Source organism: Acanthopagrus latus, chromosome 4, assembly GCF_904848185.1.
Source record: "Acanthopagrus latus isolate v.2019 chromosome 4, fAcaLat1.1, whole genome shotgun sequence".
Classification (NCBI taxonomy): domain Eukaryota; kingdom Metazoa; phylum Chordata; class Actinopteri; order Spariformes; family Sparidae; genus Acanthopagrus; species Acanthopagrus latus.
In genome coordinates, this window is record NC_051042.1 from 34,362,720 (window position 1) to 34,385,162 (window position 22,443).

General features: G+C 40.6%; 5 protein-coding genes across 7 annotated transcripts in view; 2 read left to right on the plus strand and 3 right to left on the minus strand.

Annotated features, from left to right (window-relative positions):
* Positions 1 to 661: 661 nt before the first annotated feature.
* On the plus strand, positions 662 to 2,457 carry LOC119017518 (tripartite motif-containing protein 16-like). The gene has a single exon (XM_037094223.1). The coding sequence runs from the start codon at positions 689 to 691 to the stop codon at positions 2,366 to 2,368; it is 1,680 nt and encodes a 559-aa protein (XP_036950118.1). The 5' UTR covers positions 662 to 688; the 3' UTR covers positions 2,369 to 2,457.
* Positions 2,458 to 3,504: 1,047 nt separating this feature from the next.
* LOC119018308 (retinal cone rhodopsin-sensitive cGMP 3',5'-cyclic phosphodiesterase subunit gamma-like) lies at positions 3,505 to 6,272 on the minus strand. 2 transcript variants are annotated; one of them, XM_037095847.1, is made up of 5 exons: positions 6,175 to 6,272; positions 5,558 to 6,024; positions 4,039 to 4,153; positions 3,901 to 3,938; positions 3,505 to 3,822 (listed from the first exon to the last, which is right to left on the minus strand). In XM_037095847.1, the coding sequence occupies exons 3-5, from the start codon at positions 4,140 to 4,142 to the stop codon at positions 3,746 to 3,748; spliced, it is 219 nt and encodes a 72-aa protein (XP_036951742.1). In that variant the 5' UTR covers positions 4,143 to 4,153; positions 5,558 to 6,024; positions 6,175 to 6,272; the 3' UTR covers positions 3,505 to 3,745. The 2 variants fall into 2 exon arrangements, with proteins under 2 accessions (XP_036951742.1, XP_036951743.1); XM_037095848.1 differs by lacking the exon at positions 6,175 to 6,272 and having other exon boundaries at positions 5,558 to 5,795; positions 5,887 to 6,143.
* Positions 6,273 to 8,860: 2,588 nt separating this feature from the next.
* Positions 8,861 to 10,820, minus strand: LOC119018325 (retinal cone rhodopsin-sensitive cGMP 3',5'-cyclic phosphodiesterase subunit gamma-like). Its single transcript, XM_037095892.1, has 4 exons — positions 10,739 to 10,820; positions 9,615 to 9,729; positions 9,477 to 9,514; positions 8,861 to 9,398 (listed from the first exon to the last, which is right to left on the minus strand). The coding sequence occupies exons 2-4, from the start codon at positions 9,725 to 9,727 to the stop codon at positions 9,322 to 9,324; spliced, it is 228 nt and encodes a 75-aa protein (XP_036951787.1). The 5' UTR covers positions 9,728 to 9,729; positions 10,739 to 10,820; the 3' UTR covers positions 8,861 to 9,321.
* A 3,716-nt stretch (positions 10,821 to 14,536) lies between these two features.
* Positions 14,537 to 20,460, minus strand: LOC119018209 (ras association domain-containing protein 7-like). Of its 2 annotated transcripts, XM_037095719.1 has the most exons (6): positions 20,350 to 20,460; positions 17,777 to 17,902; positions 16,292 to 16,930; positions 15,929 to 16,197; positions 14,998 to 15,166; positions 14,537 to 14,678 (listed from the first exon to the last, which is right to left on the minus strand). In XM_037095719.1, the coding sequence occupies exons 2-5, from the start codon at positions 17,877 to 17,879 to the stop codon at positions 15,014 to 15,016; spliced, it is 1,164 nt and encodes a 387-aa protein (XP_036951614.1). In that variant the 5' UTR covers positions 17,880 to 17,902; positions 20,350 to 20,460; the 3' UTR covers positions 14,537 to 14,678; positions 14,998 to 15,013. The 2 variants fall into 2 exon arrangements, with proteins under 2 accessions (XP_036951614.1, XP_036951615.1); XM_037095720.1 differs by lacking the exon at positions 14,537 to 14,678 and having other exon boundaries at positions 15,036 to 15,166; positions 15,936 to 16,197.
* Positions 20,461 to 20,513: 53 nt separating this feature from the next.
* Positions 20,514 to 22,443, plus strand: part of LOC119018204 (serine/threonine-protein kinase BRSK2-like) — a 127,776-nt gene continuing 125,846 nt past the window's right edge. Inside the window, exon 1 of the mRNA XM_037095704.1 lies at positions 20,514 to 20,571. Coding sequence (XP_036951599.1) covers positions 20,514 to 20,571 — 58 coding nt within the window. The remainder of the gene's footprint in view (positions 20,572 to 22,443) is intronic.

The following is a 22,443-nucleotide window of genomic DNA, read 5'->3' on the forward strand; positions in this document are numbered from 1 at the left end:
TGAGAAACTATTGGATGTTTCTACTAAAGCTGAGAGATGTGACAAGATGTCGAGTGGGTGTTATTTACTTTTTATACTTATAAATATTTATGCAAAAATACTTTAACAAACAACTAGAGCTGAAAGGTGGCAGGGTCTGCCACATATAAACAAAGTAAGATCGGTTTCTTTATTCAGTCATTAAAACAAAGAGTTTGTTTAGGCAGAAAAAAAATGCTCATTAACATTTCATCACCAAAACCACAGACTGCTCCTTTAATGACATCGTCTTGAATCTGTGCCAGCTGCTGTTTAACTAGTCGAGGATGAAAACAAGCTTATTTTCTTAGGATGATTTTCTCAAAGTTTCATTAGAATTCAAAATACATTTGGATGAAAACGTGACTGCAGACACACTCGAACATTTCCAACATGAAACATGCAGTAAATGAGGAAACAGAGTTCAGATCCACAGAGTCGCTCCTCATCCAGGTATGAAGCAAAGGTCGATGGTCACTCCCTCTTAGTCCTCCTCCTCTCGCAGCAGCTCCACTCTGTCAGTGTGTTTCTTTGTTCCCTCCCCTTCCTTTTTTGGATGAGTGTCACTGAGCTGACAGGATTTGTTCACTGTACAAACACAAAATCATCATCCACCCAGTTTCTGTTGTCAGGAAATGAAACTCACACAGTCGAAGCACTGAGAGGTGAAATGGAGCAGAAAGCAGTTCAGCTGGACCGAGAGACTTTCTCTTGTTCGATCTGTTTGGATCTACTGAAGGATCCGGTGACGACTCCCTGTGGACACAGCTACTGCAAGAACTGTATCAACGACCACTGGGACACAGAGGATGAGAAGAGGATCTACAACTGCCCTCAGTGCAGGAAGAGCTTCACACCGAGGCCTGAGCTGCTGAAAAACACCATGTTAGCAGCTTTAGTGGAGCAGCTGAAGAAGACTGGACTCCAAGCTGCTGCTGCTGATCTCTGCTATGCTGGAGCTGAAGATGTGGCCTGTGATGTCTGCACTGGGAGGAAACTGAGAGCTGTCAAGTCCTGTCTGGTCTGTCTGGTCTCTTACTGTGAGAAACACCTCCAGCCTCACTTTGATGTGGCTCAATTCAAGAAACACAAGCTGGTGGAGCCGTCAGAGAAGCTCCAGGAGAACATCTGCTCTCGTCACGATGAGGTGATGAAGATGTTCTGCCGTACTGATCAGCAGTGTATCTGTTATCTCTGCTCTGTGGACGAACATAAAGGCCACGACACAGTGTCAGCTGCAGCAGAGAGGACTGAGAGGCAGAGAGAGCTGGAGGGGAGTCGACACAACATCCAGCAGAGAATCCAGGACAGAGAGGAAGATGTGAAGCTGCTTCAACAGGAGGTGGAGGCCATCAATGGCTCTGCTGATAAAGCAGTGGAGCACAGTGAGAAGATCTTCACCCAGCTGATCCGTCTCATGGAGGAAAGACGCTCTGATGTGAAGCAGCAGGTCAGATCCCAGCAGGAAACTGAAGTGAGTCGAGTCAAAGAGCTTCAGGAGAAGCTGGAGCAGGAGATCACTGAGCTGAAGAGGAAAGACGCTGAGCTGAAGAAGCTCTCACACACAGAGGATCACAACCAGTTTCTACACAACTACCCCTCACTGTCAGCACTCAGTGAGTCTACACACTCATCCAGCATCAACATCCGTCCTCTCAACTACTTTGAGGATGTGACAGCAGCTGTGTCAGAGCTCAGAGACAAACTACAGGACGTCCTGAGTCAGAAACAGACCAACGTCTCACTGACAGTGACTGAAGTGGATGTTTCACTGCCAGAACCAGAACCGAAGACCAGAGCTGACTTCTTAAGATATTCACGTGAAATCACACTGGATCCAAACACAGCACATAGATGGCTGATATTATCTGAGGGGAACAGAAAAGTAACGAACAAGAATCAAACACAGTCTTGTTCTCGTCATCCAGACAGATTCACTTACTGGTCTCAGGTCCTGAGTAGAGAGAGTCTGACTGGACGGTGTTACTGGGAGGTGAAGCGGAGAGGAGGAGGAGATGGTGTAGTAATCGAAGTAGCAGTTGCATACAAGAACATCAGCAGAGCAGGGAAGTCAGATGAAAGTGCATTTGGATGCAATAACAAATCTTGGAGGTTAGATTGTGAAACAGACGGTTATGAATTTCATCACAGCAAAGTCCACACTCCCGTCTCAGGTCGTCTGTCCTCCAGAGTTGGAGTGTACCTGGATCACAGTGCAGGTATTCTGTCCTTCTACAGCGTCTCTGACACCATGACTCTCCTCCACAGAGTCCAGACCACATTCACTCAGCCGCTCTATGCTGGACTTTATCTTGATGATGGAGGCTCTGCTGAGTTCTGTCAACTCTGATAGGCTGAAGTCATTTCAGGGTCAGTGGGTTGTTGTGTTTCCATCATTGTTGCTGAGAGCTGATTGTTGTGTCATTTCTTCACTGCACACAGATCACCTGTCAATCAAACATTGTGGGCGGTACCTTGCCGTCTCCTTGTTGTTGTGTAAATGTTTGAGTGTGTTCAGGCGGCGCTCCTTCCTGTGTGTGTTCAGCCTCAGAGCTGTCACTGCTCATGATGAGTTCAGTTCACATGATCATCATCAATCAGTCGTCATCTGCTCATGAATTCATTATAAACATTTATCATTGTTAACTTTTTATCATTATTGTCAAAAAAAACCTGATTCATCTTAAAATGTCCTCTTAAAACAATCAGAAAGTTTCCATCATTTATGTTTTTGTGAAAGTATGAAAAAGAATCTCAGGAGAGTTTGAACTCTCAAGCAGTGCATGCTGGGAAGTCTGTAGAAACTGATTTTTAAATCTGTCTGAAAATGAAAACTGCAACTTTAAAGTTTAATCAACATGAAATTAATAAACTTGTATATTTATGTTTAATTGATTTGAAAAGATAAGTTGAGTTCCCTGAATTGTGTAACGACTTAAATCAGAGTGTGAAAGTTATTGAAGAGAGCGACGTGAGTGCTGAGTAACTGATCTGATTAATTCAACCACAGATGGTTTACAGACATGAACACACATCTGTGTTTATTAGTGATGAAACGTCTCCTGATTGGATGAACTGACACATGACAAAAGGCTTCAACAATCAAAACAAATAGAGCTGAAATTGAGATTTATTTTGAGTAACACGGAAGCTTTTCATCAGTGTGTTTTTATGAACATTTTGAAGTATCTCATTAGAAAAAGTAACTAGTAACTAAAGTTATTAAGTAAATATGGTGGATCAAAAAGAAGCGTGGAAGCATGAAATGTAAAAGCTCCAGAAAAGTATAAACTTTGAAACTGTACTTCAGTAGAGTTCTTCAGTTAATGTACTTAGTAATTTCTGTCACTGCTAATAAACCAATCAATACCAATAATGATGAAATCCTGTAATTTGAAATAAATGAATTAAATGAGCTGCAGAAACACAAACATGATTATTGCTTTTATTGAACCAACAGTATTACAGGTGGTGTGGTCACAGTGATGTAGAGCTGCTGATGTGTTCACTTTTATTTTATAGGAAAATAATATAAATGTATTTAACCAGGACCTAGAAAAATATATAAATATATATATATATATAAGAATATTTCTTTACTGAGAGCCTGTAAACACCCTGATCCAGCAGAGATCTGTCCCACTGTGAAATCTCTCCTCCATCTTCAAACACCTTCCTCACCACATCCGTCCTGGACCAGGGTGGAGCTCACGTCTAACAAACACGACTAGACGATGCCAAACTGAGCCAGGTCGCTCAGCTCCATGTCACCGAACGCCTCCCAGGGGCAGACGACCGCAGAGTCTGCAGGACACAAACACAACATGAGTCCAGACGCAACGTTCAAACACGTTAAAGCTCCAGATTAAACATCAGCCTCACCTCCAAGACCCTCCATCCCTGGGACGTCGTTGTCGAACCTGAGTGGGAATAAAAACAGGAAGCAGATGTTAAATATTCTGTTTGACTGGAGATGTTGGATGAGCAGCACCATGTTTAATGTCAGGATGTGACTCTCACCCCTTCTGTCCGGCTTTGGGAGCCTTGCTCTTGAACGTCCTGGCCTCCTTCTGCTTGAACTTGGGCGGAGCGGCCTTGGCGCCTGCACCTGCTGATGCGTTCATCTTGGAGTCTTCTGATCACAAAGACAGAAAAGTGTTTTTTACTAATAAATGCTGGAGGAGTGGATGTGCCACTGATACCTCCACATGTACCTGTCACAGGCTTTGTACTGTACATGTCTGTAAAACGTGTTCACAGGAGGCCTGAATGTTTTTGACCTGACTTTCACTAACTGATTCCTAACTTTCACTGACACTCTCCATTTCTGACATGTTAATCCTGCTTGTGTCAGAGGTCACAGGATCACAACATGTTTGTGAGGTTGAGGATTGAAAGAAAATCTCATTGATCCTATCTGACGTTCTGGGACGAGGGCGGATTACGACGAGGGATTATAATCTAATTTTCAAAAGATAATTTTTTAACACATTTAGCAGCTGAACATCCAGAAACACCTGGTCAGCTCAGGTGAGTCACGACTGGGCCAAGACGAACCTGCTGCACGGCTTCAGTTTCACACGTTAAACATTAACGATCAGACTCATAAAATATTAGCAATAATGACAAATATGATAATAATAATAATAAAATTTGTTTTTACAGTTATTTTGTATTGTACCACTTGTCTCTATTCATATTATATTAAATACCTCTATGTTGTGATATTTCTATTCTAGCATTTTGATAACAGGTAACATAATAAAAAACAGCCAGATATGATCCATTTAATAGCATTTAAAGTAGGAAAACATTGTTTTGAGGGCAAAATATTTTGTTGTTGAACTTATTGAATAAGTAAATTCATCAATGGATTTTATTTTGGACATTTTTCTTTCAGTTAGAAAACTCAAACAAACTTCAAGGAACTTTAAATTGGTTATGAAACAATTTAATTTCACACTGATGCTTCTTTATGAACGATGTTGTAATTATTCTTCGTGCCTGTTATCAGTGTTGGATAACTAATCAAATTAAAACTATTTCAGTGCTGAGGATGAACTGATGACTCTGTGGTCTGGTTGAGCCAACGAAAGGTGAAAGTTATTTGTAGTTGCTTCAATTATTCAGTAAAATTGTTCGTTTTGTGCTCGAGTTACAGAGAACCAACAGGTTTTTTTTGCCCGTGTGTTTAATTTAAAAGGAAAATTAAAAGCAATTAGAAATGAATAATGAGACCAGACAGCAGCTGAAACACAAGAACCTCAGAGTCCCGTGATTTACATGATTTCTGCTAATCTACTGAGTCAAGTGATTAAAAATGAGTAAAACTATTATTAATATTTGACTCAAATATTAAATAAATGGTGTCATTTCTTCGCTGTTTTTAAACATTTAAATCTCAAAATCTGCAAAAGAGTGAGACACATCATGTCACTGTGCAAACCAAAGAGTATTTAACAAGACACATTTACACTTTATAATAACCTTCTGTAGTGAGTCAGTTCACTGTTAGAAAACATTCACAAAGTGCACTTACTTGTTTCTGTGGAGGACGAGACGTCAAAGAAATTTCTCTTTGCAGAGAAGAATCAAAAAAGCAGCTGCAAGACAAAGACGAGCGTCTTTCTTCTTGCAGTGTCTCTATTCTGTCTCTTCAGCAGGACATCATCCAGCTTTTATACCCTGGACCACCTCCCACTAATATCTTGTGGAGACATCGTGGTGTGAAAACATGAGGGCTGATGGGTATTCTGAGTGCAGGCTTATAATTAACGCTGCTGGGTCAAAGGTCAGAGAGTGTCCCGTGTCAACACGACTCTTTGTTTTGCTCTGTTTGCCTTTAAAATAATCATATCCAAAACGTACCTGATCTCGCTGCTCACATTAAGACTGTTAAATAAACTGGATCTGTTGTCTTCATTACTGTAACTGACATTAAATCACGATAACTGACACCAAACTGATACGATTATTGATCCCCTGCGGTGTGGCGGGGGGGTCAGCCTGGTGAGAAAACAGAGGATTACAGGTAATGATCTGACACACGTTGACACCTTTGCATAATGAGGAACATGTTCTGAACTGTATGAGCTCAGTTCAGCTTTACAGGATCCCATTAACAGCACCAGAACCTCCATGATGCAACATGTCGACCTTTAAGCTCCTCAGGGTCCATGTGAGCAAGAAGTAGGTGACATGCACAGCTTTCGTTTCATCCACACTGTCGTTCTTTGTGTTGACGGGACTCTGCTCATCCTTCACCTGCAGGAACACAACTTTATATCTTAAATGATGATGTCGTCTATATAGTCGTGCATTGTTTCCCCGTGTCCTCCTCCTTGGTTATTATATTATATGTTCAGTCTTCTTCTTGCTGCTCAGCACTTTATGCTCTTTGCATCCAGAATGAAGTCATTAAAGCAACATGAGTATGAAACTATCTGATGTTAAATTAACATCTTTAGAATCATTTTGACAGAACGCTGACTGGTTAAAGACTGAGTGGCGTCTCTGTGTGTCCCGCTCTGAGCTCGTGTAACCGGTTGAAGTTACCGCTCGACGATCAGGAGGCTTGTGTGTTGTTTTTTATTATCTGCACAGGAGATGAATATGTACCGACACACAAACAGCACAACACAAACAGACGGCAAGTTAATTTAGCACAGCGGCTAACTAGCTAATCACAGAGCGCATTATTAAACATTTCCACCAAGAAAAATTTACTCATCATAACCATTTCTATAACACACAGTGCTCACATGTTCATAAAGAAAGTCAAACGGACATTAATACACGTTATTTTTACACCGTCCTGCACGTCCCTGAGGGAGGACGCCATCGAGCCTTCATCATCAGAACGATGTCATGATGTTCCCAACAATCTGTGTTCCACTTGGATCACTTCAGTCTGTTAGTGCGTCACACTTCACAGCTCTGAGTCACACAGCGATTCAGAGAGTTTCCTGACGGACAGATCACTTGGTTTGTTGCTGACTGATGCTAACTGAAGCTGCTGTTAGCCCGTTAGCTCCCCCACATTACACCTGACTGTACGATTAAAGAAACCAGGGATTTGTGTTCATGACTCAGAAACAGTGGAGGCGCCAAATCAAACAAAATACATAAGACTACTACTGAATGTTTCAGAAAGGACTAGATTAAAGGAGCAGTCTGTAGTTATATGTCTCATAGATCCTATCTGACGTTCTGGGACGAGGGCGGATTACGACGAGGGATTATAATCTAATTTTCAAAAGATAATGTTTAACACATTTAGCAGCTGAACATCCAGAAACACCTGATCAGCTCAGATGAGTCACGACTGGGCCAAGACGAACCTGCTGCACAGCTTCAGTTTCACACGTTAAACATTAACGATCAGACTCATAAAATATTAGAATTTTTAAAAATGACAAATATAATAATAATAATAATAATAATAATAATAATAATAATAATAATAGTTTTACAGTTATTTTATATTGTATCACTTGTACATATCTCTATTCATATTATTCTAAATACCTCTATATTGTGATATTTCTATTTTAGCTTTTTGATAAGGTAACAAAAAACAGCCAAATATGATCCATTTAATAGCATTTAAAGTAGGAAAATATTGTTTGGAGAGTGAAACATTTTGTAGTTAAACTTGTTGAATAAGTAAAGTCATCAGTGGATTTTATTTTGGATTTATTTTATTTTTCTTTCAGTTAGAAAACTCAAACAAACTTCAAGTAACTTTGAATTAGTTATGAAATAACTCATTTCCTCTGAGAACAGCTTGTTTATTCACTTATGGAGAAAATAGATATTATTACCTCATTATTGTATGATAAATGGCAAATTCTTTCAGTTTCCCTCAGAGGACGTGATTTAAGGAAACCTTCGTCCACATATGATGTTTTTCAGTTTAAAAACAATATTACAATTTTCCCCTCTCGGCCCTGGTCGCCCCGACACACCTGATACAAATGAGCGTGTCATCATCAGGCGTCAGCAGCGTTTAATGACAAGCTGATTATTTTACTCAGGTGTGTTGGAGCAGGTTCACAGCAGTATGCTGCCTCTCTGCCCTCAGATATGAAACCCTGATGTCACTGCAGGAGTTCAACGCTTTTCTAACTCTCAGCTGCCTTATTTTCAACTTTAATGGTCCACATGGTTAAAACAGTCACCTGACCTTCTAGAAGCAGCTCCTTTATGAAATGAAGACAAACAGAATGATTTTAGGGTTTAAGAGTGTGTGGTGCCTATGAATGAATCGTTCTGGTCCAAATCTTCAGCTCAAACAGAGACGCTGAGGTCTTTTTGGACCAGCAACAACAAAATAAAGTTACGTATCATTTCAGTTGAAAACACATTTATATAACATGAATCATGGCGGTGAACCTCGCCCGGTCTGTGAATGCCTCCTTACACACCCAGTCTTGATGTCGTCACCTGCTGCCAGTGAACCTGATCACCTGTAGAACCTGTGGAACAGGTGTTTCTGGATCCTTCCACAACTTTCACAGTCTTTAGCTGCTGCTCTCCCAACTGGTTTAAGACATGTTGCTGCCATCAAACTCAGAATAAGCAGATGTATTTAAACAATTCTATGATGTAGACGAGGTTAAACATTAAATATTCTATATTTATATTGTTTTCAGTTGAGTTTATGTGAAAAAGGATCTCTTCTCTCTGACCGTGTGCATGCGTTAGTTATGATTTCTCACAAGACTGGAGGAAAAGAAACTAGACAAATGAAAAATGTAACTACAATACTTTATTACCACATTTACAGAGTCAATCACAGTGTGATTAGATAGATAGATAGATAGATAGATAGATAGATAGATAGATAGATAGATAGATAGATAGATAGATAGATAGATAGATAGATAGATAGATAGATAGATAGATAGACAGACAGATAAGTCACAATAATCTATAATCCCAGTTGTGTGCCGATCATCCTTTACTGAAACCCAGGCAGCGGTACAGTGTTTTACACTTTTACAGGCGCCGGGCTACACAGGACGACGAGGCAACAACCGAGGCTTCCTGCTGTAATCAGAGATAAAACAGAGCTCAGAGAGATGCTAACACTTCCAGGTGCAGAGGTGGACTGGCCCAGGACAGAACAGGAGTCATTCTTGGGGGCTGCTGTCCAAGAGCTTCTTAGGTCGCTCTGATCCCTCTCCCGTCATCAGTCACTCAGGCTCGTTTCCAAGCCCCCAACTCACGAGGAGAGCAACAAAAACAGAAGCTGCTGAATCGCAGCCTCCAGGAATAAACTGTGTCCGGTTGGCACGATGTCTAGACGATGCCAAACTGAGCCAGGTCGCTCAGCTCCATGTCACCGAACGCCTCCCAGGGGCAGACGACCGCAGAGTCTGCAGGACACAAACACAACATGAGTCCAGACGCAACGTTCAAACATGTTAAAGCTCCAGATTAAACATCAGCCTCACCTCCAAGACCCTCCATCCCTGGGACGTCGTTGTCGAACCTGAGTGGGAATAAAAACAGGAAGCAGATGTTAAATATTCTGTTTGACTGGAGATGTTGGATGAGCAGCACCATGTTTAATGTCAGGATGTGACTCTCACCCCTTCTGTCCGGCTTTGGGAGCCTTGCTCTTGAACGTCCTGGCCTCCTTCTGCTTGAACTTGGGCGGAGCGGCCTTGGCGCCCTCAGCTGCTGCTGCTGCTGCTGCGTTCATGTCTGCCAAACCAACAACGATCCAAACATGAGGTGAAAAAGACAATGAAAATAAACCTTCTAGTGGCTGAAATGTTCAATTCAATGAGTCTAAAATGGATCCAACAAGAAAAATGTTTCTTGTTTGCATAAAAATATTTGAAATGGTCCAGTAAAATATTAATGAAGGCGAAGGCAGTTGGACTGTTCCCTCAGCGAGCCCTCAGGTGGGAACTACGTCAGCTACGCCTATAAATGAAATATGTCCACAACGTCCTTGTGATGAGGCGAGCTTATCTATTCCGGGCTGCGGTCCGTCCTCAGCTAATTCTCCTTACATAACTGTTAATAGTTAAGCTCATATGCTGCCATAATTAGTCATAATTAGATCTCTGATCCTAACTGGTCAGTTATGTAAGCTAAGTCGTATTGTTGGGCGCACAAATAAATAGAAAGCGCCGAGCTGGCGGTTTTCTTCTGCTTCCAGTCTAATGCTAAGCTAAGCTAAATCACCCTGTTGCTCCAACTGCATTTAAGATGCACAATCATGATTTGGTATTAATCTTCCCACCAAAATATGATGAGAGAGACATTTTTAAATGTTTGGCTGAACTTTTTGATCACATAGATTTGGGATTTTCAAATAAATAATGCAAAAATAAGAAGATCCACATTAAATTATTAAATTATACTAAAAATTCTCTGTTTTGCTTTGGAAAGAGAAGTTAGAGAGAAACTGAGCATTAAAAACCTGCAAAGACCAAAAACTATAAGAAATCTACACTGGAGAGAACAATGTAAACACTAAAGACGAACATATGATAACTAACTTTCTTCATTTACATTTTTTTGCTGCTCAGTATTCTTGCTGCAGGCTTTTATAAACTGTAAGTCATTACTGTATAATTTCCAACATGTCACATTATAAAAAGGAAATGAAAAACAACCCTCTGAGCTGTTTGAAATGTCCCTTTACAATAAAACCCTCTGCAGTCTGCAGGTTCAGTCTCTGCTGTCGTGTGCTGAGTCTCACCTGCGCTGTAGTTTGGTGGGAGTTTGTCTCGGTGAAGAGAAGAGACGCTGCTGGAAGCGAAGAGCAAAGGAAGATCTGCAAAACAAAGAGAAGGTTCTCTTTCTTTCTGCAGTCTCTCTGTCCTGGGTTCTCCCTCAGTCTGCCACAGTTTATATACCCGCTGTGGTCATTGACAAAGCTGCTAATGGTGTTATGACGGAGATAATCTGATGATCGTGGGAACAGCTCGTCCCTGTGTCAGCATCCCTGTTTAGTGCCAGGTCTGTTCAGTGTTTACCAGAAGCATCGTGAGGCTTCATTCGGGGTCGTCATGCTATATCGGCTCTGCTTTGATGGCAGCTTGTCATTAAGTTTGTGTTTCTTCTTCAGAGCTGAGGAAAGTTAAAGCAGTCTTAAAGCACATACAGACGACTGAAGTCGCTAATCAATAATCCATCCTGTTTTTCTTTTTGAGTATGAACAAGTCCTCGATCTCGCTGTATTTTAGTAAAAAGGATTGTGAGTTACATTCAAGACATCACGATGAAATGTTGGAGGTAACATTTCTTCAAACCACGAGTCGTACGTGTCATTAACCACGTTTCACATGTTTATAAGCTCACTTTCATGTTGGGAGTCAGAGAGGCTCATCGTGATCTTACAGCTGACGAGGTGACGGCAGAGTGTGAAGAAGTTTAAAGATCTGCCTCAACAAACTAAACAAAAAACTCTCTTTGTTTTCGTGACTGAATGAACAAACTGATGTTAAAGGACGACACAGTTTATACTGTTTTACTTTGTTTATATGTGGCGGACCCTGCCACCCTCCACCCTCTTCCAGCAACAGTGTTCTGGGGCCTTATTTTCCTCTGAGAACAGTTTGTTCATTCAAGCATGGACAACATTTCTATTATTACCTCATTGATATGGGAAATGTTAAAAATCTGAGTTTGATCTTTATCTCCAAAACTACACGGTGCCCTTTTAAGACGACATCTGGACTTTTTCCAGACAAAAACAGGTATTTTTAAGCCAGAACAGCATGTTTTCCTGATGCTCATCAGGTGTTTTTTGTGCCTAAAACTAGAAAGAGAAAAACTGAATATTGAACGTAAAGAAACGGAAAGTTGCAACATAAAGAAATGTCTGATTGAAATTATTTATGATTTTGCAGAAACTTTTATTCCTGACAGGTTTACAGAAGTTCCTCACAGACAGACTCCTAGAACGACAGTCTGAGAATACAGTCGGTCTTAATCTGAACTTTCCAGACGCTGTCCATCACTCAGCTCTGAGATTCATTAATAATCCACGTCCATCACGTGTCTCGTGTCAGCAGGTGGGACGACATGTTTATCTGTTCATCTGTAAAGAATTACCTCAAAACAATCCTACTAATCGTAACCTTAGACATACACACATACCATTATATTTGTAATTATTTATCCAGAATAATTTACAGAGTATTCTGAAACTTCACACATCGGTATCATTTAACCAGTTATCTGCTGGATAAATTATTTATTTTAAGTTTGACTCTTTTATTCTCATTATTTTCAATAGGCAGTGGTAAATTAACACATGCATGAATATTGTTGTATTTTGTATAAACTGTGAATATTCTAAAATCAATTTTGTCACACTATTGTCTATATGAAAATATGAAAATATGGAAATATTGATTTTTTTTTTTTTTTAAACTCTTCCTCAGAGTTTCCTCCCCATTAACTAAAGTACATTAAAGGGGGTTCTGTATTGTTTATCTTTTATGAATGATAATAATGATGCAGTAAACACTGGTCAGCTGTCTGCTGCACAGACAGTCTGGATTAGATTACACTGGATTGAATAACATCACATTAGATAAGATTACATCCAATTAGATTCAACCTGCAGTCGATTAGATTAGAGCTCCACGGGAGGCTGCAGACACTCCTCCTGACACTGGGAAGTAGTTGAGATAAACTAATAAGATATGCCTCATGACTGATAAGTGCTGTGTGTGTGTGTGTGTGTGTGTGTGTGTGTGTGTGTGTGTGTGTGTGTGTGAGGCCATTTTGAGACGTTGCCAGGTACTTATGTGCCCGTTTGTCCGTCTCAAGCCAGCAGGAACAGCGCCAGGCTTTGATGCCAACTTGACTTGGACACCAAAAAATTTCATTATCAATTAATTAAATACTTTTTTTCCTACAAATTTTTGAGCACTGAATAAAACTGGAGAGTCTAGAAAGTCTTGACTGAATTATTTTATTAATGGATTTGACAGTTATAATGTAGATACAGTGATGGAGACTGGGCCGCGTTGAAACTGCTCAGTGCAACAAGAAGCTAATAAAGCTCGATTTACAGGTATAAAGGTGCATTCCTCGGAAGTTGGAAGTTGGAAGTCAGAGCTGGGAACGACGTCTAACCGGAGCTGACTCCTTACCGGGACAAGAAGTTGGAACATGAGCCGGTTAGAGATTGTTAGCTGTTGTTTACAAAACCAGTTGATTGAAAACTCATGACGCAGTATTTTTATGCATAAAAACACAAACAACATAAAACAAAAAAAGAAAGTTGCTTCTTGTAAGACTCCTTTAATGAGACACAAATAAGACAGAAGTAACAGCAGAAACACAGTAGAAAACTTTCTCAGGCGTTGATTTATGAGGCAGCCATCTTGGATTTTAAGGTCAGGTCCAATGAGGTGCATCGAACTTAACGAGTCAGAGGTCTGACTTCAGGTCCAGGTCCAGCTGAAAGTGACTTGGAAATTGGAGCACACCATAAGATTACCCAGAACTTGTGTTGTGTGGCCTTGTTGTGAGACTGAAAAAAAAAAAGATCCAGCGCTGTATCACTGCTTGTGAACGCCACTCTGTGACGTCTGAAGCATAAATGAAATGTGCTGCAGTAAGAAGAAGCCCATGTTGTGTGGTGACCACACAGCTTATTTCACACATTTCACTGAAAACACACTAACTTAAAGACGAGGGAACCAGACGTGTAAAAATTCTAATTGTTTTCCAGGTTTTAGGACATTCAGCCATCAATGCGGAAGCTGTGCAGAAGTTTCTGGTATTTTACACCCTGGAAGTTAAACTTTTTGAACCACTGAGCAGCTTTTAAAGCCTCTGACAATGATACCAAATCTTATAAAGAACATAAACTTGATTACTGTCCATCATGTGAGGAGTTTTGGACGTGTTGAATAAATCTGCCTCAGGTTCCATCTCACCTGTGATCCCATCAACATGTCGACGCTCTGCAGGTCGACAGAGGACACCACATCAAGTATATTTGGATGGAGGTGGTTAGTGTTTAGATTGGATTAGACCTGATGGCCTAAATTATGAGGCTGTGATGTAATCTCTAACCTGCAGAGAGATTACTTTGTTACTTAACGCACCACAACACGACTGTTACTGGATCTGATGCAGGTGTCAGGATCAGAGGCCTCTTCAGCCCACAGACGAGCTCACTCAGTGTCACAGTCATGTGTCATCTCATCATGAATTAAACTTCAGCGCCCTCTGCTGGAGCCAAGACACACTGCGTCAAAGAGCTTGACAATTATTATGATCTGTTAAAGGTCTGTGAGCGATAAATTACACAGAAGCCTTCATGTGACAAGTAACATCAATACTTGTTTGATTTTATTCATAAAATAGAAAAGTAATAAAATACACACATACATAAAATACATTGTTGTTTTTATTTTTTACAGATAATCTGGCAGTGATTAGCTGATCGGACGCACACACACACACACACACACACACACACACACACACACACACACACACACACACACACACACACACACACACACACACACACACACACACACACGGGCACACACACACACACACACACACACGCGCGCGCGCGCACACACACAAACACACACACACACACAGTATTGATGGTCTGGACGGGTCTTGGAGGTTTCAGAGAACAGTTTTAACTTCATGGCGTCCTGCAGGAGAAACAGAGGATATGTTTCATGGTAGTTTCAGTTTACTTGAGTTTGTTTTCACCAACTTATATCTTTAAGTCAACTTCATCTTTCTGAAAACATTTCTCTCTTTCTGTCTGTCTTTTCTTTCTTTTCTTCATCTGATCTCCACAGCATGTAAATCCCTCAGACTGGAGGTAAACCAGTTTTTCACCTAATGGTTATCTGCCCACATTTACTGAAAACAAGACAGCCTGACTTTAACCTGAGTATAAACCACAGTGGTATTTCCTCTATCTGTGAACTGATAATAATCACTGTAAAGAATGTGATGACGTACAGAAACTCAGCGGCTGCTACTCCATGATACCAGCGGTGCTGAGGAAACCATCAGAGACCAGCAGAGAGTTGGTCTGGTCTGCGTGTGGACTGCTGCTCTGCAGGATAAACTGCTGCAGTTTACACTGTCTCAGCTCTTTCTTCAGCTCCTCCTCCATCTCCCATCTCACCTACAGGATGAAGAAATCAATCAATTAGCAACAACACCAACGTCAGCTTGAAGACATTGGGTTTAAAACACATATTAGCCCTTCGATCATCTATTTGTCCTGCTGCCACAAACACATTCCATCTATTTTGAGGATTATTTGCTAAAATAAATACAAGTGGCTGCTTTGGAGAATTACTGAGCCTTTTAGTAAAATGACCAAATCGAAGGCAGCACAAACAGATGCAGCGGCAGGTAGCGCCTTCACATTTTGCTACATTTTTATTTTCTGACAGGTTTTTTATTTTTCACCTTTGTTTCTAAAACGCATATTTAACTTGAGAGAAATTCTGTCAGCATTGCAGAAGAAAGTGCAGGATCTGGACGAAGAGCAGTGGATCACTTTCCACCATCCAGCCTGACCGATTTACGTCCGGTCCTGCCTCGTGTTGATTTTAATAATTCAGCAGTGTTACAGGAGTCACCATGATAGACCTGTGGACTGCTTTTACTGCAGAATACCTAAATTACCCACAATGCAATTTAGCCATTGAATGAAGTCACTGGAGGCAATTTAAGACCACACTTTAATGTGGGACCCTTAAAAGGAATAACATAAAAATGTTGGTGGTGTGGTGACAGTTTGAGGTAATTTGACGGTTCAAGTTCAGGTTTCTGTTTTGTCAGGAGGCTTTTCTGTTGATCAATAACACATTTGAACGAAGGCAGTGTGAACATGATTATGGTGATTTAAACAATATTGATTGATTGAATTGAGTTATACCCGCAACCTTTCCTCTGCAGCCTGCATCTCCCTCTGCGTCTCTGACAGCACTGCGTCCATCTCGTCTCCCTGCTGCTGGCGGTGGTGCAGCTCCTGCTTCAGGGGCATCAGGACCTCGTCTGGCTGCAGGGCGGCCAGTCGAGAGTTTTCTCTGTGGGCTCTGACTTTAAGATCCTGTTCCAGGTGTGCAAAGCGGGATTGGAGCTCCTTAATGTGCTGGCTGTGATCATCCACTGATGAATGTATCTGGTGCAGTCGTCTCTGCATATCTGTTAATCACGGTGTTAATATTTAGAGATTTAATGATGTCAGGAGAAGAAAAACAATGAAATGTATGGAATATAAACAGCTTTGAACATGGACCTTGTTCTCTGTTGACCTCTGCCTGAAGCTCTTCCTCCCATTGCTCTCCAAACATCAGCTCTGCCTCGTTCTGCCTCAGCTGCTGCTCCAGTTCCTCCAGTTCCCCTGCTGGGACCACAGTCAGACCGGGAACTATAGCAGACGACGTCTCCTGATCCCACACCTCTCTCTCCAGAGCTTGAAGCTGAACCTCCAGGTCTTGCAGCCTCCTTTGTTGCTGCAGAATCTGCCTGAACACTTCCTCTTTGGAGGAGGAGGAGGAGGAGGGAACTACAGGATCTAGGAAAGAGACAGGGGAAGCTCTTGGTTCAGGGGAGGCCCGGGGGGATGGAGACCAGGCCCTGTTGGGTTTAGTCCTCTTGGGATGTGTTGAGGGTCCAAGACTGAAGGTGAGAGCCTTCTGGGGCTCTCTGCGTTTGAGCGGCTCTGGTTCTGATGGTCTGGGCAGAGGGAGAATTCTCTCCCTGTTATGTGTGTCTGGACCATCACTGAGGCTGGGACCGGTCCTCCGCAGAGTGAACTGGACCTCTCCAGCCAGCTGTCCCAGCTGAGCCAGATGTTGAAGAGGACAGTCATCAGCAATCAGCTGTCTCTCAGTCCCTCGTACCTTCAGGGTGAGAAGGTAACGTCCTGTCTGACCTGCAGAAAAATACATATGAAGGAAATATATTTAAGAGTGGGCAATATTTCTTTTACTTCCTGGGGTTGTCAGAGAGTGTATTTTTGGTTTTAATAGATAACTGGATGTCCAGCCAGAAGTTACAATAAAAACTGCGGATTCCAAAAATAAAGCATGTTGCTGTTGGAAAATAAAAGCTAGCATACAGACGACAGTATAGCACCTGTGGTATCATATTAAAACTGCTGCAGCAACACTTCATGTTTGTGGACAAGTGAGTCACAAAGTAACAAGCTTAGAATGTGCTTATGAACTCTGCATGTTCACATTACCAAGAGAGAGCTGCGGCAGTCTGAAGGATCAATCATAAGAGAATTATTTGGATAGTCAATTTCAAGCAACGATGCCAAACTTTTGCTGGTTCCAGCCACTTAAATGTGAGGATTTTCTGCTTTTCTTTGTCATGTCTGGCAGTAAATGAAGAGTTTTTGTGTTTTGGACTGTTGATTGGACAAAAGAAGTGATCTGAAGATGTCACGCTGAGCTCTGGAGAATTGTGACGAGCACTTTCACACCATTTTCTCATTTTATAGACTGAACTATTAATCTGTTAAACACAGCAAAAGGTGAAAGAACAACAGACAATGGCAATAATTATTAGAAGCCATAAATTCACCCTGTAACACAAAACTGTGAACAATATGAAAAAAGTACTGATGATGTTGCCATTCAATTATTTAAAAAAAAACATGTTTTTTGTGAGACACAATTTGACCTGAGGGGTTGTGTTAAAGCTTATAAAAGGTCCAGAACAGGTGGACTGATGCTGTCAATGAAGTTTGTGGGATAAGAACTGGGAGATTTACCAAGTGCTTGTGCAAGAGCGATGACAACATCCTGACAGGAAGTGTTCAGTGAGAGGCCACACACGACTCGGACCACTCCGTCCACCCACACCTTCAGCTCCATCACTCAGCTTCACCACCACTGACCTGCACGGAGGAAGACGGACATGTATATAATGTTATAACACAATATAAAAACCCTCAGACAATTTAAATTTGACATCCATCATATATAAGCATGATATCTAGTAACTCTAGATGCATTTGACCATGTGCTGTTTAAATAGCAGTATTTGATTTTAATATAAAAATCATCTTTTAAACTGACAAACATCTTATCCGTGATTAATAACACAATTCAAACATGATCTATACATTATTTGTCTCTCTTCATTCATGACCACACAAACGTTTTATAAAATAAAGTCTCATGAGGGAAACCGGAAGAGGTACATACTGGTGTCTCCGGGACTCTTATTTTGAAACGCTAAAACCGGAACTGTTCTCTGTTCAGCTGCCGTTGAGATGTTGAACCTACTCACGCTCAGATGTTGGCAAATTTATATTTCTTGTCAAGTATCAGCGCCCTCCATAACTCTCAGCTACAACAATAAGACAATATGACATTATACTGAGCTTTGTCTATATATCCGTCAGTATTATATATTTATATGTAAATATTTAAGCGTATTTTTTGTTGAAGGATGAATCAGTGTGTACTGTCTCTTTAAGAAAACGGCGGTAACCGTTATGAACCAGTTAGCAACGCATCCTGCCGGAGAGAAGCTGGGGAAGCTAGCCTAGCCAGGTAATCGTAATCAACAAGTGGGGAAAGACAAAACGACACGTTTTTACACCTGTAGCTGTTTTGTTTATTGTTTAATGAGTGACTAAGAGTTCGGCTTCTGTGTTTTGGTGGAGTTTTGTCAGCAGACTTGCACCTTTTGGTCATAAGTTAGTAGCTAGCTGTTAGCTAACGCTAGCCAAGTTATTTTTGTGTTTCAGTAACTAAAATTGTCACTAGCAAGGCAGTAAGTAAAGAAAGCGTCATGATGTGTTGCCCTGTTTTGTCAGATTATGTTTCTGTAAAGCAGTTGCAGTCACGCTCAGCTGTTAGTGCTGATATCACGATCACAGGGTGTGGTGCAGATTTTAGTGCCAGTTAGCTAACCTGCATTTTAAACACCTCTAAGTTTAGATTAGCCTTAGGCAACACAATATTTCCCTGATCTTATTGTTGCCTTCATCCACATACAGCAGAGGTAAAAAATAAAACAAAATGTTGTGCTTTATTTGCAAATACCTCTATTGAATTTCCATTCTCTTATAAATCAGCCAAACCTGGACCATAAAGCTCCCAAAAGTGTCTGTTGACAAAATAGACTTTTTTGTTCAGTCATTTTAGAAGGAGAGAGGTTGTGGTTTTAATTGGTAAGAAAAAAAGTTCACAGCCATCAAGCATGAAGTACCATAACACAGTAATACCCCAAACAGGCAATAAACAGACATTTTCAACCAAGGTGGCAGCCAAAAGTGTAAAAGCGACACACCTGTTAACTAGATAGGCAGCAAGAACCCAGACATTTATTCCTGTGCTCTTAAGAAGCTGGATGCATCTGTGTGTTTGATGTTGTTCTGCTGTATCTGGGTCAAATGGTAACAGGTCAGAACTAGTAGCATTACCAAGTGACATTTAAGATTGCCAGCACACTGACATGTGAAGCTACATCAGCTCGTCAGTTAACATGTCATCGCACTGAACCAGATATTTCTCTGACTGGACTTATTCACTTCAGACGTTAGAAAACCCCTCCGAGTGATCAGCTGAACACACCACACAAGTTTAAATTTTAAGCAAAGGAAATGACGATGAAGCGAGTGAAGGTTTCTGTCTGTGCAGTTGTTCTGTGTGTGCAGAAGAAGACAGACAGGTTTGCTGAGCGCAGGAATGTGGCAGAACACACTGACATTCCTGAAGACTCCGCCTACACATACCTCCTCTCACTGTTTACTAACCTCCACCGCTCAATTCACTTCCTGTATCATCACCAACATTCAGAAAATATTCTATAGGAAGTACAAATATATTGTTAAAAAACTCAAACTCAAAAAGAAATTCTTTGTGTGGATTAACATGAATTTCACTAATTTTTGAAAGACTTGAAACTGGTCTCTCAGCTCCTCATCTGCTGATAGAAAGTTTAGTTTTTGGTTGAAAAATATATGTATCGTATAAAATGATGAATGATGATGAAGAAAACTTTTAAGAATTGCACTTTAGCCTATTGTCTGTCCTGTATATTAACAATTTTCTACACACTGGAGCTCAAGTTAATGAAATCACTGTTATAGGTCCAATTTCTTCAATTTACGACTTCTAAACAAGGACTCACAATTATAGGACTGTTGTTATATAAATGTCAACATTTTTTGTTTACTTGTTATTATCTTTGCCTTCTCCTGGGTTTGTTTCTGGCTTGTATTGGGCTAATCACGGAGCGTTTTTAATCTAATAAAAATAATTGTTATAACAATTCAGGAGTGAGGCTCTGATGTCACTGTGTACAATATAGTGATTATAAATTTACACTCACCTGTTAGTTCAAGCTCCTCTCAGTTTCGTTGATGGTCTTGTTCTCTCTCACTGTCGTGTGTTCAGGCTGGTGGGCGGCTCTGACCCAAACACTCACCTACACACAGTTCAGCCATGCAGGAGGAGGAAGAGGAGGAGGAGGAGGAGGAGGAGTGAAGCTGTGGAATGCAGCCTTTCTGGAAGTCGTGCATGAGACGTGATGTCACTCTGAAACTGGTGCCAGGTAATTAACTTCATATTTAGAGAGGTAAGATAATAAAATATCGTAAGTGTCATCTTTCTTTCATTTCTAACATCTTTGTTTCTTGTTCCCTTTCTTTGGGAAAAATTCCAAAAACTGGATCTTCTTCTCTATCAGTACATTTTACCAACATCTCTAATCTCATAGAAGAAAAGTTTTGAATGATCTTTTCTTGTAATATATTCTTCCTCTATGATACGCCTACATTTCTGATTTAGTGAAAGGTTCATGTACTGTACATCTCCCACTACTGTCTCTGTCTGTGTAAACAGTGATGTCACTGTGACACTGACACCAGGCTCCTCCCACTCAGAGGAGCGGCTCTACCAGCCTCTTTCACCAAATATCCAGCATTCCACTCTGAAAGTTATATCTACATTCAAGTATTTGTGTGTGTGTGTGTGTGTGTGTGTGTGTGTGTGTGTGTGTGTGTGTGTGTGTGTGTGTGTGTGTGTCTGTGTGTGTGCTGAGGATTAACAGTTCAGCTCAGCTGGTTTTCCTCAGCCCTGTTCAATTACAGCAGCAAACAAAGACAAACACACACACACGAGGTATTGGCAAGCAGTTGTCACTGTGTTGGCATTTTGTTGTCACCTCAACTGTAGTGTCTGATAATTTAAATAACTCTAAATCAAAGCTTTCACCTCTCGATACTGACATTTATTAGTTTAGGTAGTTAGTATCTAGGTTTTAAATCAAAGTCCAGCTGAAAGCAGAATGAAATGCACTTTACATAGAATCAGAATCAGAATCAGAATCAGAAAAAGCTTTATTGCCAAGTACGATGTTACACATACGAGGAATTTGTTGTGGTGATATTGGTGCATGCATCAAATAACTATTAAGTGAAAATATAACAAATTAACAATATAAACTATTTAAAGAATAGAAAATATAACAGATTAACAATATAAACTATTTTAAAAAGTAGAAAATATAACTATACAATATAAATATATATACACAATCTGTTTTTTGGGTAAAAGGATAAAAAGGAGCAGAGCAGATAGGGGTGAGGAGTCGTCCTATCAGACATAACAAATGGTGTAAAGCTCATTTTAATTATTGATTCATCTGAAGAACATTTTCTTCAGTGTGGAATTGCTCATCATAATAAATTCAGATTTCTTCACAGCAAAGCTCGCCGCAGGTTAATTGCTGGTGTTCCAAGTAAATACTAAAGATGATCTTCGTAAACTGACAGTAGAGTGGTGTAGTTTGTGGTCCTAAAACCCTGAAATCAGTTAATTAATCTTCTGTTAAATGCCTGAAATATGGTCTGGTTACCACAGGCTGAAGATATTTACCAGTTCTGTTCTACAACATAAAATGCATAATTAAATGTCCCACAGTTTAATCCTGAAGCTCTTCATGTGTTACAAGCAGTTTACGGTTGCTTACAAGTGTCTGAATGAGACTACAGAGGTTGTCAGGGACATTAAACGTCCTCACAGCGAACACAGAGACTCATCTACTCACTAGTCCGTCTTTACAGGCCACTTTAGTTACACACTGTTCTAACTCTGACTTTACAACTTGTACATTGATCAGTTTATAGAAAACCTGGATTTTAATTGTGTAGTAAGACTCTTGGTGGTGGAGACGTTTCAGTAATGTGGCTGTGATGTTGTCTGTTTGTAGCCTAGCTTTGGCTTTTTACTACTGTTTTCAAAGTGGTTAGTGAGTGCTGTGTTAGTGCAGACTTGATGTTGTGAACAGTATTTGATCCAGCCTATACACAGCATCTTATCAAGTAAATGTTTTCGGTTCTCAGAACTACAAGTTGTATCTGTCAGTGATGCTCTTCTGTGTCAGTTATTACAGTTCTCCCAAATGTAGATGTTTCCTGAAACT

What these genes read in the sequence shown, in the direction of transcription:
- LOC119017518 (XM_037094223.1), top strand. Translation starts at nt 689, where the DNA reads ATGGAGCAGAAAGCAGTTCAGCTGGACCGAGAGACTTTCTCTTGTTCG.
- LOC119018308 (XM_037095847.1), bottom strand. Translation starts at nt 4,142, where the DNA reads ATGAACGCATCAGCAGGTGCAGGCGCCAAGGCCGCTCCGCCCAAGTTC. An exon ending in CCCAAAGCCGGACAGAAGGG is followed by an intron (nt 3,939 to 4,038) that starts GTGAGAGTCACA and finishes ATTCCCACTCAG; the next exon opens with GTTCGACAACGACGTCCCAG. An exon ending in AGGGATGGAGGGTCTTGGAG is followed by an intron (nt 3,823 to 3,900) that starts GTGAGGCTGATG and finishes TGTGTCCTGCAG; the next exon opens with ACTCTGCGGTCGTCTGCCCC.
- LOC119018325 (XM_037095892.1), bottom strand. Translation starts at nt 9,727, where the DNA reads ATGAACGCAGCAGCAGCAGCAGCAGCTGAGGGCGCCAAGGCCGCTCCG. An exon ending in CCCAAAGCCGGACAGAAGGG is followed by an intron (nt 9,515 to 9,614) that starts GTGAGAGTCACA and finishes ATTCCCACTCAG; the next exon opens with GTTCGACAACGACGTCCCAG. An exon ending in AGGGATGGAGGGTCTTGGAG is followed by an intron (nt 9,399 to 9,476) that starts GTGAGGCTGATG and finishes TGTGTCCTGCAG; the next exon opens with ACTCTGCGGTCGTCTGCCCC.
- LOC119018209 (XM_037095719.1), bottom strand. Translation starts at nt 17,879, where the DNA reads ATGGAGCTGAAGGTGTGGGTGGACGGAGTGGTCCGAGTCGTGTGTGGC. An exon ending in CGCTCTTGCACAAGCACTTG is followed by an intron (nt 16,931 to 17,776) that starts GTAAATCTCCCA and finishes ATTTTTCTGCAG; the next exon opens with GTCAGACAGGACGTTACCTT. An exon ending in CTGCAGAGGAAAGGTTGCGG is followed by an intron (nt 15,167 to 15,928) that starts GTATAACTCAAT and finishes TTCATCCTGTAG; the next exon opens with GTGAGATGGGAGATGGAGGA.